This window comes from Copadichromis virginalis, linkage group LG12 (assembly GCF_057382275.1).
Source record: "Copadichromis virginalis isolate Kocher_CV1m ecotype Utaka linkage group LG12, C_Virginalis_male_GT1.1, whole genome shotgun sequence".
NCBI classification, from domain to species: Eukaryota; Metazoa; Chordata; class Actinopteri; order Cichliformes; family Cichlidae; genus Copadichromis; species Copadichromis virginalis.
In genome coordinates this window covers 33874040-33896958 of record NC_140629.1, presented here as the reverse complement: position 1 = coordinate 33896958, position 22919 = coordinate 33874040, and the positions used below count along the sequence as shown (strand labels likewise).

Below are 22919 nucleotides of genomic sequence, written 5' to 3'. Positions count from 1 at the left end.
TTGGATAACAGTTTGAAATCTCTACGTGTTGGTGCATTTCAAGGGCACCTGAGATTTAACAGTTGGCTGCTGAACAAAAAAATATTGTCTATTTTTCATCAATATCAGGTACTTCTTTTTTTTTTTGCTTGCTTTCTGGATAAAATTTCTAAATTGTTTAATTTATAAATAGATTTTAAGTCTGTAAAGTCAGGAAGAACTTCACTGAAAATTAAATGAATTGAATTATTTGAATGAATAAAATGCTACACCCAAGTCTACACCCAAGTCATTATGCACTCCACACTGTATATAAATGCCACTTGTTTTGCACATATTCAACTCTGTATATTTTATATATTTTATTATTATTATTATTATTATTATTATTATTTTATTTTTTTACTATTTAATTTGTAAAAATGTGTATACACACACACACACACACACACACACACACACACACACACACACACACACACACACGTAGGAAAATATTTAGTATACACATCCAGAAATGCATACACTATTATATATTGTACATATATTTATTAGTTTCAGGTTGGCCATTCTTGTATTTTGCTCGTTTGTGTTGTTGTGTTTGCACATCTCTGTTGCTTGTGGGGCTCGCACACAAGAATTTCACTCGCATGTGCTGTGCCAGTGTGCCTGCACATGTGATGTGACAATAAAAAGTGATTTGATTTGATTTGATGACTAGACGTCAGTATGAAATGATTATATTAAGTAACTATTTGAATTTAAACTAGATGGAGTCTAGTCAGGGGCTGTCATCTAGATCTGAAATGATTTTTGCAAAATCTTCGGCTGAAGAACTGATCAGATGTGATGAGAATAAGATGAGAAGATGAGAAACATTTTACAGAAAAGTAAAGTTGACTACATTTCTCATTGTGATGGATTACATCTGCCAGGCAAGTTCCAAGTCTCTGATGTTTACTTTGTACTGAAATGAATAAAAAGTTCTGCCTTGAAGGTAGAAAATCAGTCTAGAGGCTCCAAGTTAGACGGAGAGAGAGTTCAACAATAAAGCAGAGTGAGAGCCTTTTACAATTAACAAACTGAGGGCCAGATTTGGTAACTGTGTCAGTATAAAACTCTCTTTTAGTGATTTTAAAAGCTACAGTTGGTGTTTATTAAATATGTGCAGTGTCAATTGTGCAACTGAAAGGTGTGGACAGCCTCATTGCAGATTGCAACATTGTACATTGCAGTTTTGGAGATTTAGGTCACATTTCTGGAGAGAAACTCACAATAAAAACAGTTTCTGTGTGTGTTGTATTTCTCTGAATCGCACACACTTATAGCCACGTGTTGTTTTAGATCTTCATGGGATCTATTGCATGTCTACAATTAATGCCAAACAACAGTTAATGGGGCTGAAAGGGACTTACGTGTGTTATATGAATGTCTAATCTTACAAAATTTTAAGTTGGCTGTGTAGAGAAAACAAAAACGATGCATGAAACAGCAACTTCTTTAATATGCACCCAAGTCACGCACACACAAACACACACATTTCAATTTTTTTAAGTAGAAGAGTTTGCGGTAAGGCAGCGATGCACTTGATAAATCGTGTGCTTCACCCGAGTTGTCAGATTTACCCAGCGATGACACACATATATACACTCATACTGTCCCTGGAAACTTCTAACCACAGAGTTTGCCAAAAACATTGATTCCTCTTCAACTGCCTCTTGTTTATCTTAATTGCCATGCTGTTTCCAGAGAGAAACACGTGTGCAACCTGCACTCACACTATATTATTTTGGTTAGTACATTACTCTTTCCCTCATCGGCTCTGCTTATTTTTGTTCCATTAATTTTTGCTGCTCTTGGTAGATTACATTGGTCATTACCTCAACTGTGGTTTAAATGAGCTCATTGTTCGTAGAGCAACCACAGAGCTATCGTCTCTCATGGGGGCATTTTTAGCGATTGCAGCCTCACGCTAATTTGCCCCCACTTAGTAAATTTGACTCTATAAATTCACCTTAAAATTACAAATACTTAAGTCTGAATAAAGCCTATGCTTATCTTTATCTGTTCTGTCTCTTCTCAGGATCACATCCCAGTCCCATACCAACCGGACTCCAGCAGTAACCCCTCATCCACCACCTCCTCCACTCCTTCCTCCCCAGCTCCTCCATTGCCCAGCAGTGCCACGCCACCCTCCCCTCTGCACCCCTCCCCACAGTCAGCAAGGCAACAGAAACAGTTCAACTTAACAGGTATTTTATTTAATACACATATAATTCCTATTCCCCTCTAAAGGTTTGGTGCATTTGGTGCATGCCCACAATAACAATGCTAAAAGAAGGTATGTTGGCTCTTTTAGCTTAGCATTTGGCAATGCAAGAATTATGCTAATGACTGAAGTGAATGTCAGAGCTGAAGCAAAATTAAGTAATTGCAACTGTGAGCTAATTTCTTTTTCTCATAGAAGCATTTTCCTTTGCTAAAAGTAAATAAAATGCCAAAGAAGGGATTGAGAACAGAACCTTGAGTTGAAATTATGAACTCAAATAAATAGATATTGCAACATAGATTGGTTCAAACTAATTTGACTTTGAATACTAAACTAACAAATTGCCATGTGAACTTGGACAGTCTACCCAACTTTTATCAAACTCTAGCTCTTCTTGTTGCCTTCCACAGCCTCCAGTTATTTCAAATACAAGCAACAGTTCATATTCCCCGGTAAGTACCTCAAAATTGATTATTTCCCCTTCCTATAATGCATTGCATCTAGCCAAGGATGAGTAAGGAGGGCCCTTTTGATGTTGTTGGTGGTTTTCATCCCCTCACCTTGGCCTGCTTGAAAAATCTCTACACCCACTCATGCTGTCTCATTTGGGCTTCCTAATGATTTGTCAATATCCAGACGCTTTGCTCTTGCCCACACTGGTACCATACAGTCTTTGCTCATTTGGCAGGTTATTATAGCTGAGACAAGCTGGAGTGGTGTTAGGTAAAGAGTGAAATCTGAAGAGACAGATTTTTGGAAATGCATAATTATAGTGCTCAGCAAGCTGCAGCATGTTCTGATTATTGTTGCCACACATGCTCTTTACTTCAGCTACCTTTATAAACTATGTAACAACACATCTACTTCTTACTGTTCACCATCAATCAAAAAAATCTATACATGGATGTAATGTCTTAGTCATCTCAAATTTACTGCTCTCTCTTATTCTGAAAAGACTACAAAAATGTAGTAATATGTGGTCTTCATACAAGTGTTCACTTTGGTGGGGTTGAGTATATATCTGCAGAGATTCTGCTGGCATGGGATACACAAAATTTGACATTATATCAAATGGATCACCAATATCATTATATGAGGGCCTCCGATTCCCAACACTGGACAGTTTAGAGCTTTCAGCCCTGTTGGCTTGCAGGTCTTTGGAGCAAATCCACAACAACATCAGTGCAGACTCCACACAGAAAATAAAAACATGTCCCTCGCTGTGAGGAGATGGTGCCAGCTTATAATGCACCATGCTACAAAGAGAACAGTTTCTGTGGCTCACTCTTTGTGTTTTTGCATTAAAAAAAAATGTCAAAGTGTGCCAATACAGACAACAAGTCTAGCAGTGAATCCTCTGATGTCTTTCAGAGGTGGATACAACAGCACAGCTGACCTTACTCTGTCTTGCATGTTGAAGATCAATGCTTGCAAAAAATAGTTGGGAGAATCCAACCTGTTCACATCTCCACCAGTATAACACGTTATGCAAACTATTTTCTATGTGCTTCATACAGCAGAATATGGTGTTATCACCACTATTAGAATGTCAGAAAGTTTGGTTGTAGAGCTATCTTCGAAGCATTTAAGTGAAAACAGCAGATGAGTTGAAAAATAAATGCTGGATATAACTTTAGATATAGCATTTGATACAAGAGCCCATATAAGCCATTCTGATGCTCTCACATCAAGATATTCTCTTTTCACATGCATAAATCTTCACTCGCACATATTTCCATTTCCCTTTCATATTTATAAATTGTCACACTTACATACACACATTCTCCGTTTACATATTGTATGTGTAGATTCTGCTTGTAGCTACTTTCAATCTCCTTTCACATGCATATATTTTGACTCATAATTACATATATATATATATATATATTTCTCATTTCAATACATACATAGTTTTACCTCTTACGTATGAGTCTTTGGACTCCCATGCTTATACATTCTTTGTTCTCAGATACACACATTCAATTTAACGAATACAGGTCTCTGACAAGAATTAAGTAGCAACTGAAATTACATTCATGTATTAAAATGTATTGAGCAGATAGGTGCTACATATTCCCAGAGAATCTCATGGTTCAAGAAATACAGACGCTATCAATACATTAGGGCCCTATGCTTAGATGAATTCATTTTCTAGTGACTTCTGAAAACCAGACAAAGATCCAGATCTTAGATGCAGCTTGATTTTTCATTTTTCAAAGATTGTCATCAATTTCACGGTACTTTAAAGTTGTGATAGGAATATATGTTTGGGGATTTATCTTTTTAATTCTGTAAGCCATTTATGGCTTCATTTTATTTTATACACAAATGTATTTTTTGTTGCTCTATTTGTGTTTATCGTAAGTATACTGCTTCCTCCAAAAATATTCTAATGCCTTTGATTATGGTTTTCAGTATCATGAAGTATCTGCCTAAAGGCTTTTGCAGCAGTAAAATAGTCATATTTGACTGCTAAACATTACAGCATAATGATGACAAATCAAACATTGCAATTAAATCTACACCATTAATGTGGGGAAAAATAATTTTATTCCTGTAGTCATATGTTAACAATAAATACATGCAAATTTCCTACAAATTTATGGTGGGAAGCTTTTTTATGATGAAAAATACTGCAATGAAGTTTAATAATGCATCTTAAAAAATTATCCTTGATTTTAAAAATCAAACTGTCAAAGCAATTTTATTTAATGGAGTCTGGCAGTGTGAACTTGAGCTAGTTTGAGATGTGAGTGCCAGAGTTAAAACTACTGAAGTTGTACATCCAAATGATGACATCGAAGGCTGGAAACTAGAAGGGCTGATTTCCAATGAGCATACTAGCTGCTGGCTAAAGGAACCTGCTTTGTAAGTGCTGCTGTATTTGGGTGAGATACAGCTTTGATGGTTCAAGGCAGAAGTTTGAATGAATAACTCTCACACTCAAGTGATGAGGAGTAACCACAATCTGGAGTACAGTCTGGTAGGAAGGCAGCTGTTGAACTGGTGAAACTGTCTGAAGATGGATATGAGTGTCAATCTTCTGCACATGCCCCACTGAACCTGTGTTGTCCTTATAGTCAGTAGCCTGGATATAATAAAATGTAAGTGTAAATGTTAAAAAATGTCTTTACTGCTGTTTTGTTTATCACAGTATTGCTTATTTAGCCATAGTTAGAGAACATGTAATTTTCATTAGCTGATCACATCGTTTTTTTTCTTATTGTAGGAGGACAAACATATGCCTGCAAAAAAATGCATCTTATATATGAAGAACCTAAAATAAAATAAGTCAGCTTTGCTTAGGCCAATGTAGCAACCAATCACCTAGAGTAAAAAAATAACTCAACGTGATAACCGATCTATACTCAGCTCATCTTTTAATCTGTAAATTCTTATTGGATGACCTGCATGCCATTTCCACTGTATTCCTTGTTTCTTGTGTTTGGAGTCCCCAGTTTCCACAGGTGTATAAAACCGAGCACCTAGTCATACAATCTGCCTTTGCAAACAGAAGAATGGGTCTAATAAAGATTCTAAAGATTGTGTTGAATTTGAGCAAGAAGTCAGTTCATGAAATTTCTTCCATTTGGAACTATAAGTGGTATTATTGCAAAGCATTTAGGAACTATAGGAACCTAGCCAAGAAGTGATAGATCACGTAAAGTTACATTCCAATCTCGTCAAGCTCTGCTGACTAAATATGCATTTGCATGACTAGACAATTCCTGTCGATGTCATATGTAGGTGGTCCAGTGCTTTTAAGCATCTAGTGTATTCTTTTGTTAGACACAAATAAATTACACTTTTTCTTCTTACGTCCACATATCCTTTATAGAATTAAATGCATATTAAATTAATGTGCATGAGAACTACATATGAGGAAAAATATAAAAATGTCAGAATAAAAATGTATGAATATGTGCATTGAAATATATAAGTAAAAGGGGTGAATGTGAGAATTAAAAAGAAAATGATATAAAAATGACAGTGCGAGCATGTAAAAGGAGAATGTATTTATGTGAGAGTTTCAGAATTCGTGTTGCCTTTCATAATTTGTGTCACAATTCACTGCATATCATTATAGACAGCTTTTACACACAAAGAAAAAATTCTGTGTAAACATTTAGAATCTATAAAGTCATAGTTTTTTTAGGTGCTCTTTAAACAGAATGGCAGTCTGTCTCTTTGTTGACATAATGAAGGTCATAATTTCATTGTGTGAATAAGTATTGTAGATGCCAAGTGTGTTTGAAAATTTCCATGTACTCACAGGCACCCTGGAAGTCTTCAAATCCTGTTTAATGGGAGAGGTTAATGGGAGTTAATTTATAATTTGGCATCAGATTTCACCTATTCATAGCAATGCCACAGGATTAGCCCTATGGTAGATGACATCATGCTTTAATTATTTTTTCCAAAGTATAGTAGGAAGAGTTACCTTGTGTCATTAAGTAGGATATTACACCATAATTCAGTTCAATTCAGTTTTATTTATATAGCGCCAAATCACGACAACAGTTGGAATAATAGTATTCCTTCTTCCATTATGATAGTTAGCAATGATAGCTGAAAACAGAAGGCTTACAATGATGATAGCATTGCTACTACTGCATTTTACTGGGAAAGAAAAACTCTTGCCTTGTTTAATAGTATCACAGTTTTGACACAGCTGGTATTTCGGTCACCACTGTGGCTCTGTTGTAGCTGGTGTTCCCTAGCTTTTCTATTACATGATAAGCAGCACCACCAATGTTAATAATGACTTTTAATGAATGCAGTTTTGTTTCAATTCATTAATTTGATGTGTTGTAACTCGAATGCTTCCAGATGTTGCTCCCGAGGCTCCTCCCAGCCGAGCTCCGCAGGTCATTCTGCATCCCGTTCTTTCTGAACCAGGGTAAGTAAAATCAATGACAGAAATAGTTCAGTAGAACCGCATGAATACATTTAAAGAAAGAAAGTACTACCGATCATCTTTTCTCTCTGTCAGTCAGCCTTTTCCTCATCTGCATGCTTTCTCTCCTTCTCCTCCTCCCCTCTTCCCCCTTTCTCTCTGGGGTAGTTGGTCAGAGGCCAAGTTGAACTTATTGGAGCACAGATATTTGGGTGGCAATTTCAATGCGAGGGACGACATGATGATTACTCAGAGACTAATGTTAGCATGGCCTTTAGTTCACGCTACACTTGGGATGCCAAGTGGATTTTCACTAGCTCTTTGAGGAAGCCAGTGGTCATAGGAAGACAACCGGAAGAGAAGGATTAGTGATGAGATGCCTCTCGACCCAGATGTTAATTAAATCAGATCTCAATATATCGCATGAAACGGGGCAAGAATCTATAGGAAGATGATCAGTTGTGATGAAATACAGGTCATGCTGAAAGACTGGAGTAGATTCATCAAGAACAAATAATTATATTTTAAAAAAAAATCAACATGGTAGTAAGACTGGGAAAAAATCGAAAGTATGACTTTTACACTGAGGTACGGGGCTGTACATGTACAAGCTGTCTTTGATGTCATCATGCCTCATTTATATAGCAGCTGCCAGATTTGAGATTAAAAAACAGGAAGGCAAAGTCTGGAAATAATAGGAATCATACAAAAATAATGGCATGCATACATAATAATAGACTCCATGTTTGGGATAGTTTAGCATTTAGCATTACATTCATTACCATAATCATTATAATGTGATGCGAAATATTGTTTTCTGTATCTTGAAACCACATTCAGGCGTTGAGCTGTAAAGCTTCACTGTCAGTTTTTCACAAGGTGCTCCAAATGCATGCATATGAGTTTTGTTTTGTTGTTATACTGGTCTCTGTGTGCACTCCGGGGCTGATTGTGAATGAGTTGCAGCTGGCAAATTTTGTCATCTCACTGAGGACAAAATATTCATTTTTATTGAGACTAATAGACTGAATTTATTCACAGCCAAAAGGGTATACAGGAAAGGAAAGTGTGTACAGCCCACAATGAAAAGCCAACTATTTTGTTATTAGGCTTTTAACAATTAACAACACCCATGTGACTGTGACAGCTAAGAACTAAAAGACTTGATATTAGTTTGTCAACAAGAAAAACGGGGTTTTAACATTTATTGAAATCAGAGCAGCAGGAGACTTTATATAAAACACTAATTAAATGACAAAGAAAAGCCCCTTGTACTCTCTCTTGGGGAAATAGATAAGAGTCATTACCTGTTCCCCCAATATTAACCATTCAAGGTTTGAGACATTGTATTTTATTTTTGCTTTTCATAGAAATATGTTCATAACTTGGGAACAAATTCTACCAGAGCCAGCTTGTAGGAAGTTATGAAAAGGCATGAACCACAGTAAATTAAGAAAACAAAATGTACAACTACTACTGAGAAATGCTAGCTGACTCATAAGGCTGCACACTCTGACCTGAATGCCCCCCAAAAAAATTCTCCATTAGTTTCAGTCAATAAATGCATCATAATTTACCTTAGATTCTTAACATATAATATATCTGTATTTATTCTTGATTTGGGCATTCACATACAGCTAAATATTTAGGAATCATGAATCTCTTGAGAAAAGAGCAAGAGAAAACTCATTTAAAAACCCATATCTTTGGCAACCTTTTCTCCATTTTTCCCCTTTCTCACTCCCGTTCATCGTTCCCTGCCTTTTTGACAAATGGGAATGCATAAGCGTGGTTAAAAAACCCACATTCTTCTGATTTAATTAATGCTATCGCCCCTCCTGTCCCTTCTTTGTATGCTCTTACAGTGGCAGCTGGCAGATTTCTTTGCCCTTAATAGCTTCATCTCAGGGTTAATGAGGGCCTGTTTTAGACCCGAACGCCCTGCAGGATTCCCTCATTAGAGCAGAGATCGAACCGGTGGTAGCAGCCCTTGGCGCCACAGGAATCACATTATTTTATATGCTGCCTCACCTATGGTCTTTTCAGTCAAGGGTTGCTCTGCGAACAAGTGTTAATATACCATAGAATGTGGGGAGTTATACACTGATGTTACACAGACGATTATGTGGACAGTGGGGGTTGAGTGGAATAAGGGAAACGGGTTCATTTAATAATAATAATAATAATAATAATGGATACTTTATTGATCCCCATGGGGAAATTACTTGTTTTTCTCTGCATTTGACCCATTCACTCAGTGAAGCAGTGGGCAGCCCACTAAGCAGGCGCCCGGGGAGCAGTGTGTAGGGACGGTACCTTGCTCAGGGGTACCTCAGGGTAGCCGTTAAGTGGATTCGAACCGCCGACCTTCCGATCATGGGGCGACCACTTTACCTACTGAGCTATCCCTGCCCCCATGTCATGTCATGTGAGTGGCTGTAGGTGACAATGGACACGCCTGGGTCAGAAATTAATAAGGGCACAGGGTGCAAATGCACTTAAAAACTCGTAAAATGAATGTGAAAATAAAAATTAGGGTCAGAAAAAGGCTGCCACCAATGAGAAGACCTCTCTCTTACATTTCCCCCTGTTCACATTGTAGTTATTTATCTATTAAATGGTCACAGTATCATTGTCTTTTTGCCACCTGAAACATTGCAGATGATTCACAGCCTGTGGTTCAGTAATTCTTTTTATTGTAATGTGTGCAAAAAAAATAATAGCTTTTTTAGGTAAAAAAAAAAAAAAAAAAGACACATTGCTAAGAAAAATTGTGCATGAATGAAAATAAATGCAACTCCTGAAAAACACACTGACAAAAGGAAACACGATTAATAATAAAGTAAACACTGGAGATAGACTAGTTGCGAGAGGTGAAAAAAAAAAAAAGATCTGTATCTAGTATTTAGAAATATCAGAAAAGAAATATTGGTTTTTAATGTTTAAAATAAGACAAATCTAATAACAAAATATCTATTCACAAAGACCAGCTCATCTCATAGTCATTGAAATGGCCTCTATAAAAGACCTTATGTGTTATAATGGGATTCTGAATCTACAGCATGTCTCTTCTTTGGTGTCTAGGTAAAAGCACAATAGAAAGGTTACCGGCTCAGAAAATAAGGTGGCATGCAGCTTTTAAATTGCAGGTCTCAGAGCTGCCTGCAGATATTTATTGCATTGTTTAAAAGTGCACAAAAAGTATCACTAAAACCAAATATTTCAGACCTTCAGAGCTTCATTGGTGCTTAATGATTCTGGGTTCAGACCTTTTTAAAAATATTCATGTGCCATTCTCATGCTAAGTACCGAGATCGGTTTAACACTGGCCAAAATCACTGGTTCTGATATGCACATTTGCCTCTACAAAATCTCTCAGGAACACGAGACTGATCTATTGCTGTTATTCTGTAGGAAGTTGAATCGACTGACAGCAAAGTAACACATTTTGTAAAAGAAAAAAAATGTTGTGAAAGTGGTACAAAGAAGTACAAACAAAACAAAACAGCAGTGAACCCTGGACAAGCATTTTAATCGATGGAGAGGGCTCCAGCACCCAAAAGGCATCACAAATGACATTCAGTCATTTCTACTTTAATAGCAACTTTAAAAACAAAAAGCAAAAAACAAAACAAAGAAAATTCCTACTTTTTAGTCAGAGACAACCAGGTGTTGTAAAACAGAGCGCAATTCACTCTTTGTGACAGACACACAGGGGAAAGGGTGTCAAGAGAAGTTATCTATTGCCAATTAGAATATATCAGGTGCAGGTGCAATCAGTTCATCTGGGTATAGAGACAAAAAACTGCAACAGCAGTTCTTGTTGTAGTTTTTGTAGTGATCTTTGATTCTTTTTTGTGTTTACTTTTCTGCTTCCTCAATAGTTGGAAACTATTGTGAGAACCTAAACATTTGTCATGACTTAATATGACACAGGTGTTAGTATATTGCCATCCACAGATGGTATTCAGACATATTCATTATCTGTTTGTGAAATGATTTAGAGGTTGTAGTGGTGACACATCATATGGAATGACACACATCAGTGCACACACAATAGTCGTCCAGATAAAAATCAGCCTGTCTGATCATACGTGTGAGTACCACATCTCTGTGTAGAGGCTACATTACTGATATCTACCGCAAAACCATCTCTGCTCTCAGCACACATGAAAACTATTTAATATAATAACTATTTGAAACATACAAATATTACAGCAATACTAACTCAGTTCAGTTCAGTTTTATTTATATAGCACTGAATCTCAAAGCGTTTTACATGGAAATACTTTGGTTTCAGATGCACATACATATAGATGGCTTTAGAACATGCTTATACTAATACTAATACTCCACAATCAACGTATACACTCAATAAAGAATTTAAAACCTGCAAAGATATTTTTCCTTATGAATATATTTCTTCTCTTCCTCCTTTTTATTTTAGCAATGAGGGCAACCCTTTGCTTCAAATCGAAGTTGAACCTACATCAGACGTGAGTATGACCTTTGTTGTGCTTTCAGCGTGTGCGGATCTAGCTTTGTTCAGTCCTTGCATTGCTGATAGTACTGACAATTATGCCAGTAATATCAGTGTGTAATTGCTGGTGAATGCGAATGAAGACTAAATACCACTCTCACCAACACTTGTCACAGTCATTTGCGTTGTTCTCTCATTTAGCATAATTTGTCTCAGCTCTGTGAGGAGCCTTTAGGTAAGTTATGCGTCAAAAGCAACAAGAAGGAAAAGACATCTTCGCTCCTCGTCATTGCTATTTCTATAACAATGATATAATTTGAGAAAATGTGATGCAGATTGCGTTGAATGATATTCCAGCAGGTGCCTTGGAGTAGGTCATTTTCTCTCTTGCGGTGCATTATATTTAAAATCAAATCAGAGTAAATCAACCACTTTTCCCTGTGGTTATTTTCCCTTTTTCTTATCAGTCTATTTTTTATTGGTAACAGTCTAAACAGTCAGTATTTCAAGTGCAAACAGCCACAGAAAAATCATTATATATAGAGGCAACACAGACATACAGTATGTGTTTGTTTTTTTTCATATACAATCCTGTTTATAAGTAAAATAGTACTCAATACATTTACTTATAAGCTAAAATATATCACATCATATGCTATACTCATTGTAAAATATATATTGTTACAAGGAAAGATGATTTATTTATGTATGTATGTATGTATAAAATGAAAAATTGACATTACCATCTGATAAAAACTGTTCATCCTGGGAATACAGAGCTTTTGCTACATCTAAAGCTTGGTGGGTTGGAGAAGCTTTTTGCCGATAATTATGCTTCTCTTAAATGGCATTTGTATAAAAAAAAATAATAAAACATCCATCTGCTATCTTGCTGGAATGATTTAACACTATCTTTTTGTGTATAATGGCATTTTGATTCCATACATGTGTAGGAAATTCAAGCTACCCACAGTTCAATTTTGCTTTATCACAGAATGAGGAAGGCAATGATGAGGACTCTGGTGATGAGTTTGAGGAGATGAACTTGTCGCTCCTGTCGGCTCGAAACTTCCCACGTAAGGCCAGTCAGACCAGTATCTTCCTGCAGGAATGGGACATCCCCTTTGAGCAACTAGAGATTGGGGAGATGATTGGTAAGGGTCGCTTTGGAAAGGTTTTCCATGGACGATGGCATGGCGAGGTCGCCATTCGCTTAATTGACATTGAGCGTGATAACGAAGACCAGCTGAAGGCCTTCAAACGTGAGGTGATGGCCTACCGAAACACTCGCCATGAAAATGTGGTGCTCTTTATGGGGGCCTGCATGAGCCCACCACATCTGGCCATCATTACCAGGTAAGGATAAAGATCTAAGTTTGAATTAAGGTGTTCTTGATAAAGCTCTACACCTCTGACAGACATTGATCACACTTAAGTACTGTTTGCTATATTGTGTGATTGTCCTCTCTACCGGCTCACAAGCTGAGCTTCACTACAAAAAGCAGCTAATGAACACTTGAATGTAGCTACCTGTTAAGGACTAGGAGAGAAACATGAACAAATGCACTGAGGATTTTATATTTTGTTTTGTTACGTGGCAGCAAAGAAAAAGGGATACAAGCAAACAGTTTACCAGCAACAGATTACTTAATTTAGAAACTAAATAAAAAATGACTTGAATTTCAGAATTAACGAGAAAGTAATCTGAGTACCTTAAAGAATTAACTTGTAAACATGTCATGTCTTATAGTTTAATGTCCAGAAATAATATTGAATAATAAGGAAACTACAATATTTGCATGGCCTAAAAGGTTAGTTAAAGTGCCACTTTAAAATAATACAAGTTGAGTTTGAAGAACTTTTTAAAACGACCTCTATTGTTCTTTATAATTGCAGTCATAATGGTGTCCATCAATAGCCCTATATTAGAATATGTTATAGTACACAATGGTTCATTTGAGCTTTCATGTTTGAGCAGGCTGCAAAAATAATATACAGATGGCAATGAAAAGAATGCTGACCATAAAACAAATGAAAGTACAGTGCAATTATAAAAAGCAATATAATGAGACTCCATAAATGGATCATCGCAGATAAAATGCAGAAATGTTCATATGGGTTATCTGTAGGAAAAAAAATTATACAACTCTAACCAGGGTAACTGTCTGTCTGTCCGTCCGTCCATCCATCCATCCGTTCATCATTTTCACAGCTCTAAAATGTGTAGTTTGGTCTGCTTCTGAACTTGAGAGAATGACCATTTTATGGCTTTGACAGTCAGTCCTGGTCACCTAGCATTCATTCTAGATCAGCCACAGACCTTCCCTTCTTTAGAAATATGAGTTTAGAGTGTCTGACAATGGGATGTGGAGAGGTTATGATTAGAGCAGGCTGCTGCTGTTGCTGAATAGATGAACCAACCACTCACCATAGCAATAGTGCATTTGTCTTCACTACAGTGCAACAGCAGATAATATGAGGTTAGAGTGGACGTGAAGATTTCTCTCTCTTTAATTATTTCATGTATTAGTGTTTACTTTTAGGCAGATTTAAGTACTGTAAGTATTTTGCCACTTATAACAATTAAAAGAAAGGTTGTTTTCTTGTTAAAGAACATCACGAGAAGTACTCTCATTTAATTAATTAGCAGAGCTAATGACGTTCAGAAAGAAATTATTGCCCGTCCTATTGTCATCTACATAGGCTGTGAACAACAAGGAAGTCTTGCAATTTTTATACATTGTCTCTGCATATATTTGTTTTGAAGGGACTGTCCATCTCTTACTAAATGTACAACTTTAAATATGCTTTAGCACAAATGCACTAATCCCTTCCATCATATTTACTGTTTTAAATGACCAGTTGTATGATTTCTGAGATATTGCATCTGATGCCAGTTGAAATTGCTGTATGCACAGGGGAGCTAACAGGTGAGCTGGCTGCTTCTCAGAAATCCTCGCTGGTGATTGCTGAAAATAATAGCGAATGTCAGTGCAACAGGTGGCTTTGTTATCCACTAATACTCTGCTTCTCACACCACAAGGATAAAAAAAGTTACTACAAAATAGTCTTCATATTAATCATGTAGACCAAAGTGCAAAACGAAGCACACTGGTTTATTAAAGATTTCAGGCTGCATTAATAGGAACATAAATATTGATTGAAACGTTTTCCTTTAACTTTTTCCTTTATGTTGGTTGATTTTGTTGGGCATAGAGGATACAGTGATATTACTGCTGGATTTTATTCATGTAAATTGCATAATTCATTTTGAAGCACAAAGGTGATTTTCAGAATGTTAAGGTGGACTCATTAGTTCTCCATCATCTTGTCTTCCATTAAATACACCCTTTCTTCTTAGACTAGATTATCCATATCATATTTGCCGTAGGTATAAAAGTAACTGTCATAAAACATAATGTCTGCATAAAAATTTCAACTGGCTTTAGATTTAACCAGCCAGCATTTGTTAGTTAGATTTCTGTGTTTAATAAAAGACGTGTAAAGAGAGGTTTTAAATATAAAAAATGAGGCTGTCATGAGATTGTTTCAGGAATGAATATGTATGAGCTGTTAGCTTCGGGTCCTTTGTTGGTCACCTGCATGGCACAGTCGGGGTTGAGGGCTTCAAGTGTGAGGCAGGGGGTGTTTGTTGAGCTGCCTATTAAAATGCCATTTTGATGGCACCCCTCCAGAAATATCACATTGTCTAGCTGAAATACAGTCTAGCTCCATTCTGGCTTACAGTGAACTTCGCTTTCTTTCTCAGCAGGTGATCCAGGTGATTGATATATGCATTTTTTTTTTCTCTGCCCGTTCTGTTGGTTTTTGTCTTTTGCCCTTCTCCCCCGTCCCTCTTCTTAGCTGTTTCTCTTTCCCTCTTTCTTTCTCCCCTTCTTTCCCCCAGTCAAGTCTGTCCCGTATTCAGTAAGTGAAAATAAAATAAACAATAAAAGGTGAATCAAATGGACCATTACGGCAAGGCTGGGATGGTCAGTTTGGTAAAGTAAATCCGTTGGGCATCTTTCTTTGCCTTTAGACAACAATTCTGATGGCAAAAGAGCCAAACGCGACAGGCCAAAAAAAAAAAAAAAAAAAAAAAAAAAAAAAAAGAACTTCGCTTTTAGTTCATAGGATGGCATTTTATCCTCTAACAGTGTCTCAAACTCCAGTAATGCACACTCGTGAACTTCTAGACAAATATTTTTTCTGTTTATGTAACACTGAACATTTAAAAGATGAGGATTAGATGAAGTGGAGAGAGGTGAAAATTGAACACTCTAACAGTTAACCATTTTGTGGACTGTTTCAGTATTAGTCTCATTTCTTATGTATTTGTTTTTATTAGGGATGACAAAGAGACTCATTCAAGCCTGCAGTTAAGTTTACATCACATTGTTCAGACTATAAACATGTCAGGCGCTTGTTGATACTTTGATGATTAATTACAGCAGCACAGCATAGTGTGTGTTCACAGTCTAGGCACCCAGCTCACCACTCATCAATATGTAAGTAAAATTGGGGGTTTATAATTAACTATTCCCCTGAGTTTACAGGTGGATACTGGGGCAGTGGAGGGGTTTAAATAGTAGGCTGCAATGCTGGGTAGTGGACACTGACATGTAAGAGGGACACATTGGAGATTTTTTGTAGCTTAACTAGACCACCAAAATGGGAGGCCATGTTTGGTATATGAAATGAGGACAGAAAGGCACGATATGTGTGTAAAATAGTGCAGCTCGAGTTCCCTGCTTCTTCTGCTTCTTTGCTCCATTTCATTTAAACTATGATTTCAAAACAATTTTGAATTCTCTGTTAGAAGCAATATATAAGTATCAGTCCATTTACCATATTCACTTATCTTGTATGAATTTTTTTCTTTTATTCTTAGGAGAGCAGTACAGGAGTCCTTTATTTTAACTTCTTTGTATACGAGGTTTTAGCCCTGCACTTATCAGTTGCTTTCTACAAGCTTAATGAATCACTTCTCTTTGCAACGTTGATGTACAAAGCATGATTGAGACATATTGGAATGACAGGAAACCAGTGACAAACTAAGCTGAAAATACTCATTTAAAAGTTTTGAAAGGAATTTTTTAAGATTGACTTGTAACATCTAAATAATGTAGTGATTTTATCAAATTTGTATTACCTATTGGCATTGATGTAAACCCTGAATTTTACTGTCTTTTCCAGCTTTTGTAAAGGCAGGACACTTTATTCTGTAGTGCGAGATGCCAAAGTTGTCCTGGATGTTAACAAGACACGACAGATTGCGCAAGAGATGGTCAAGGTAAAATAACTCGGCACGGATTTCTCCAAAACACTTCAGCAGAATGCCACGTATTACAAGGTGTCCCACCCTCCCTCCCTCTCTCTGTCCTCAGGGGATGGGCTACCTCCACGCAAAGGGGATCTTACACAAAGACATGAAGTCCAAGAATGTGTTTTATGACAATGGCAAAGTCGTCATCACTGACTTTGGGCTCTTCACCATATCTGGAGTTCTGCAGGCTGGCAGGTAATTATGTTCAATACACTTATGGGACAGGAATGCTTTCGTTAGCATTTGCAATACATGAATTAGTCTTGGAGAGAAACTGAAAGTTCTGACACGTGTAGTGCAGAGACAACAAAACCTTTGGTCCATGCAGTGGATACGCTGCACATTTGTGTGATGAAAATGTCATCTTGTTATGTATTTAAACCCTACTTTTTTATTATTACTGCATACATTTTTTAACACTGTTCAATTATAATGAATGGTGATGCTTCCTTTTCTGTTTTTGAAAACCTCTGTTCCAACATGTCTAATTTACATAACGGTTGCCATTAAGATTACATTCATGCGCAAATAATTGAAAACTGTTTTTTTTTCTGGAAGTAATTACAGTTCCCATAAAAGCTTCACACTTGTCCCCTCAAGAACTCAAACAGTGTTAAACAGAAATGTCCAAGATATAAAGAAAACATGAGTAACCAGGTCAAGGAGGAGCAAATAAATTCAATAATGGCTGGATAAATTTGCCCTTACAAACAGTACAGCAGAACTATTTGTTCTGTGAATCATCAGTAATGGTTAAAATGCTCAAAATTATTTCCCATGCCAATGAAAAAATATATATGTATGACACCCAACATCTAGACTAACATTGAAACAACTAGTAGCTCAGTGTTTTAACATCTGTAAGAAACAATTGCATTGTAACTAGAGATTGACAAGGTACAACACATACTACTACACATACTATACTACAGCAATGGTGAGCCAGGACATCAGATCCAGGGGGAGATATCATCATTACCACCCTCCAAAATTAGGTACAGAGCCCAACAGTGATCCTTTAGATGCTTTGCTATAAGCTCAAGGTAGTAAAGGAAAGTTAGCAAAATTATTAAAACTATAGTAAAAGTGTGATGAAGAAAGTGCAACAACCTGCTCATACCCTAGGCCTTAGAAAAGCCCAACCAAAGACTGACCTCTGCACATCTTCAGTTATACCAGAGGGATAGAAGCCGGAAGAATAAACTAGCTGTTTTCCATTGAACCATCCAAGGTGTACTCTCAAAGGTGGAGGACAATAGGAGAGCAACCCCACCAAGGCTGAACACAGAGCAATACTGGAAGAGCATATGGGAGAATATTGCAACACAACAATGCTCAGTGGCTTGCAAATCTAAGAGAAGGTCACAGCAACTTCCTTGAACAGGACCCAGTAACCATGAGAGTGGCAGATATAAAAGAAACAACTTCAAGTGTGAAGCTGGATAGTACTGGGACCTGATATGATTCACACCTACTGACTAAAGAAACTAACTGTGGTCCATGAACATCTGGCCGCTGCTAATGGATGAGACCCACCTGGAATGGCTAACTGAAAACCAGTCCTGATAGTCAAAGATCCCCAGAAGGGCCTAGTTCCATCCAACTACTAGCCGATAATCTGCATTAGTGCCTTTTCAGGCATCATAGTGGCTGAGATGAACAAGCACATGGCTCAGTTTCTCAGTTTGGCCTGGAAAGGAATCAGCATAGCATCAACTACTGGTAGCAGATCAGTCATCTGAGACTGTAAGACCAGACTGACCAACCTGTGGACTGCCTAGATTGACTACAAGAATGCCTATGACTCAGTGTCTCACACATGGATCCTGGAATGCTTAGAACTGATCAACAGGACCCTAAGAGCCTTCAACAGGAATTCAGTGGGGGATGTGGCGAAAAACACTGGATGTAAACCTTAAGCTAGTTGCATAAGTGTGTTTATATTTTGTCACCATTGTTGTTCTGCATAGATTTAAATAACCTCAGATAAATCATTAACTAGGATACTGACTACAGCATAGAGCAAATGTCAGCCTTCTCCTCTATATCAATGACATCAAGCTCTATACCACCGATGCACACGACTAGGATCTACAGAATTCGGGCTGCCATTTCACTAGCTGGACCCATGTCCTCATTTTAGGTTTGATAACGTTTGAGTGGGTAGAGTTGAATGGCTTGGGCATGAATTGAGCTGCAGTTTGGGGAAGGCCTTGAAGTGGACTGACGGCGGCTCCAGGGCCTGGCAGATCCCCATGTACTAAATAGAAGTGAAGAAGTTAAAGGATTGAAAAGGGGAGGGAGGGTGAGGCACGTAAACGAGAATGAACAGCTTGTAGAACTGAGGGAGCCTATATAGATGAGAACTGGAAGGAGCATGTTTGGAGGCGTGCTCCTGCTCCTGAAATTGCAATACTTTATCTACAGTTGAACTGGAGAAGTGTAGTTGGATGGTAACAAAAAGAGGAAATGCAATCAGAATGGAGGCGATTGCACTACCAGAAGGGAACATTGCAGACACTGAAGACAGCTACAAGTACCTGGGAATCCCACAAGCAAATGGGAGTCATGAAGAGCCTGCTAGGAAAGCCGCAATTACCAAATATCTCCCATGAGTAAGGCAAGTCCTAAGGAGTTAGCTGAATGGGAAGAACAAGATTTGGGCAATCAGCAGTGCCAGTGATCAGATACCCTGCTAGCCAAAGCAGCAGATAGAAGCCACTGACATCTAGACAAGAAAACTCCAAGGAAGCTGTCACCCCTCAACTCTGAGACTAAGGCTAAGCAGAAAGAAGAAGGCCAAGGACTAGAGAAAGTCTTAGGGCCACTATCCATGATGAAACAACATATATCTATGAGTTAATCAGGAAGATGGCCACACCTGATTATGTGCCTAGTGAATACCTCACCCAGCAGAAAATTGAGAAAAATAATTATTGCAGTGCAGGAACAAGCTCTAAGCACTAGATCAATAAAGGCTGGGGTCTACCACACCAGGCAAGACCACCAGGCTGGAATATTATACAAGAACATCTGTGACAAGTTCCTAAATCAAAATGTGATATGCCCCCTAGGGTAGTTAAGAATGTCTGAGCTAAAATCTTGTGGGACTTCCAGATACAGACGGACAAACAGGTGATACTAACGAACTGGACATGGTAGATAGATATTGCTATACCAAATGATTACTGTACCAGGAAGAAGGAACATAAAATCAACAAGAAGCTTGAGAAATAAAACAGAGAGGAGCTAGAGGAAATGAGGAGGGTAAAATCAACAGTGGTATTCGTGGTACTCAGAACACCCAAAGCAGTGGCCTCCAAACTGGGCAAGTGGCTCACACAGGTATCAGGAATGACATCTGAGATCTCTGTCCAGAAGAATTTTATTTGTCACGTACACAGTCATACAGAGTACGATATGCAGTGAAATGCTTAGACAACTGCTCGTGACCTAAAGCAAAAAAAAAAGGAAAAGGCTATGAATAAGATCACAGCAGAGTTTATGGAGAAGTTTATGCAAAACTTCCCAGTCCACCTCGTACACCTGAGTGTACGAAAGCATTTTATTCATATTGATTTTTGCATGTTCATCTCTCTCAAATCTGCAATTCATCATGACACTAGAGCCAAGTGTTAATGAGTTTTGTATAGCATAAACACTGGAAACTTACTGCGAGATATTATCATTAAAACAGATATGGTGTTCAAAACTTCGACGATGTACTTGCACTTGTAGTAATTGCACTCGTTGAAAGGGATAAGTCATTTTTAATCTGTGGTTACATTTAGTGTTTTTAAAAGCAGACCAAATGCCAATATATTAACAGCAACAACATCAGCATTTTCTGTTTGAAAAAATAAGCTTATTTGGCATCTCATTTGAAGCAAAATGATGTCATTATGACATCTGCATTATAAATATGAAGCTATGATCTGTAGCTGCTTAGTTTGGCATAAACTGGAGAAAGCTGGTCATTCCCAAAGTTAACAAAACCCCCCAAATACCTCTAATCTTGTTTTATAGAAGGTAATTAGAGCTTTTTTGTGATGAAAGATCTTCATGGTGTTGTGGAAGTTTTCCATTTAAATAAAGCCTGCAGACGAGCGGTGAGCGGTAGCTAACATTTTTTAATCCAAACACACAAAGAACAGAAAACCAAGCTTGTGGAGAGCCTACATGACCGCGCGGCAGGGTCAGCAGAGTCTCACTGAGCCTAGCATGGCTCTCAGTTAAATACTGGTGAAAAGAAGTAAGATTATTTCCCTGTCACTTGTTTTGAAGCAGTGATTTTATTAAATTGTCACCCTCACAGCTGGCTGATCTGTTTGGACAATTATGATAAATACTAGCCAGAGCACTTTATGTAGTTTTGACCACTGTGACTATGAATAATGATCAAATTTCACCCACTAGCATTCTAACAACATCTGCTGACATTTGGATATATTGCCATTATCAGCGTAACATAAGTGTGCCATCTTAGCATGGGTAAATGTTAAGGTTCAAAATATTGGGGATGGAGACAAGAGAAAAACCACAATAACAACACTGGTCCGGTCGGGTTGAGTCAAACGATGATTTAATGATCACACACGTGGGAGATGGTCACTGATGCAGACAGCCTCAAAATCTCAAAATGGTGGAGCATTGCTCAAACTTTTATAGCCTCTGGTGCCTCCACCTTATCATACAAAGCCTAAACATTCACATGCTTTCTCTCACACAGCGCCTAAGCTACGACCTTGGCTCCCTGTTTATCTGCTCCTGCTGAAATAGGGCAGAAAACTCCAGCACACTCTGTTCTCTTCTACTCAGACAAATTAGATTTCTTATAACTCAGCAGTATAATGCATCATAAAACAATATCATTCATTCACAACAAGTCAGCAGTTTAATGTAATGCAAATCAGTTTAACTAATGCAATAGTTATCAGCTTCTTCTGATTCAGGAGAATAATGCAAACTAAAACTACATAATAATTCACAATCTTTAATTAGGGGTATAACATGGCATAAAATAATATTATAATCTAACAGTAACGCACACACTAATCATAACAAGTTTCACGAATTCAAGTGACGCCAATAAGGTAAGAGCTGTGCATATTTTGGTTGTGTTGTTAAAACATAAGAACTGTACATTGAGAGTAAGACAATGATAAGTCTTTGTTTATCTCCTTTTCTTGTTTTTATGTTGTAGCGTTGCAATTCAGTGGATTTTAAATCCACAATCTGATGCGCTTCAAAACTTTAACACAGATTGTGATCAAGACTTAATTTCCTGCAGTGTGACTTGCAAAAACTTTGAAAACTGTCATTTACACATCACCAATTTATTTCAAAGATAAAACCACTGTAACAGTTAAACAGAAAAGTAAAAGATGATGTTTATAAAATAGAATGGCAATTACACCAACTTACCAGTAATGCAACAGCAACAATGACGCTCAGCTATATGAAACAGTAATTGAAAAGCATTACAGATTCATCTTATTGGTGGTTTTTGTATCTACAGTGTTCTATAATGAAAATGAATCAGTGTAATAGCTTGGCAGCATGATACAGTAGATCAATAAGCCCTGACAAGTCTCCATCTGCACATTTTCTCTCTCTACAGCCGCAGAGAAGATAAACTGAGGATCCCCAACGGCTGGTTGTGCCACCTAGCCCCTGAAATCATCCAGCAGCTCTCTCCAGAAACAGAAGAGGACAAGCTTCCTTTCTCCAAGCAGTCAGATGTCTTTGCTTTTGGGTGAGAGTCCTCTTGCCAGATGCCCCCTAGTTTGTTTGTCCAGACGGCATCCGAGCCTGGAGGATTATAGCAGACTGTTGACAAAGAGGGTTTACAAACTCCAAATATGTGTGTGAACTTAATAAATACTCTGCACCACATGAGGCAACTCTCATTAACACTTTTAAGATCTCATTATAGATAGAGATTTTTTACTGCTGTACAAAGACTAGT

The 22919-nt window shown here is 37.6% G+C and overlaps 1 protein-coding gene across 3 annotated transcripts in view; it reads left to right on the top strand.

Moving 5' to 3' along the window:
* ksr2 (kinase suppressor of ras 2) overlaps positions 1–22919 on the top strand; it is a 125236-nt gene that overhangs the window by 80305 nt on the left and 22012 nt on the right. For all 3 annotated transcript variants that reach the window (XM_085476193.1, XM_085476194.1, XM_085476192.1), the window contains 8 exons: positions 2063–2231; positions 2659–2700; positions 7079–7148; positions 11593–11641; positions 12620–12981; positions 16822–16918; positions 17013–17146; positions 22572–22706. In XM_085476193.1, coding sequence (XP_085332319.1) covers positions 2063–2231; positions 2659–2700; positions 7079–7148; positions 11593–11641; positions 12620–12981; positions 16822–16918; positions 17013–17146; positions 22572–22706 — 1058 coding nt within the window. The remainder of the gene's footprint in view (positions 1–2062; positions 2232–2658; positions 2701–7078; positions 7149–11592; positions 11642–12619; positions 12982–16821; positions 16919–17012; positions 17147–22571; positions 22707–22919) is intronic.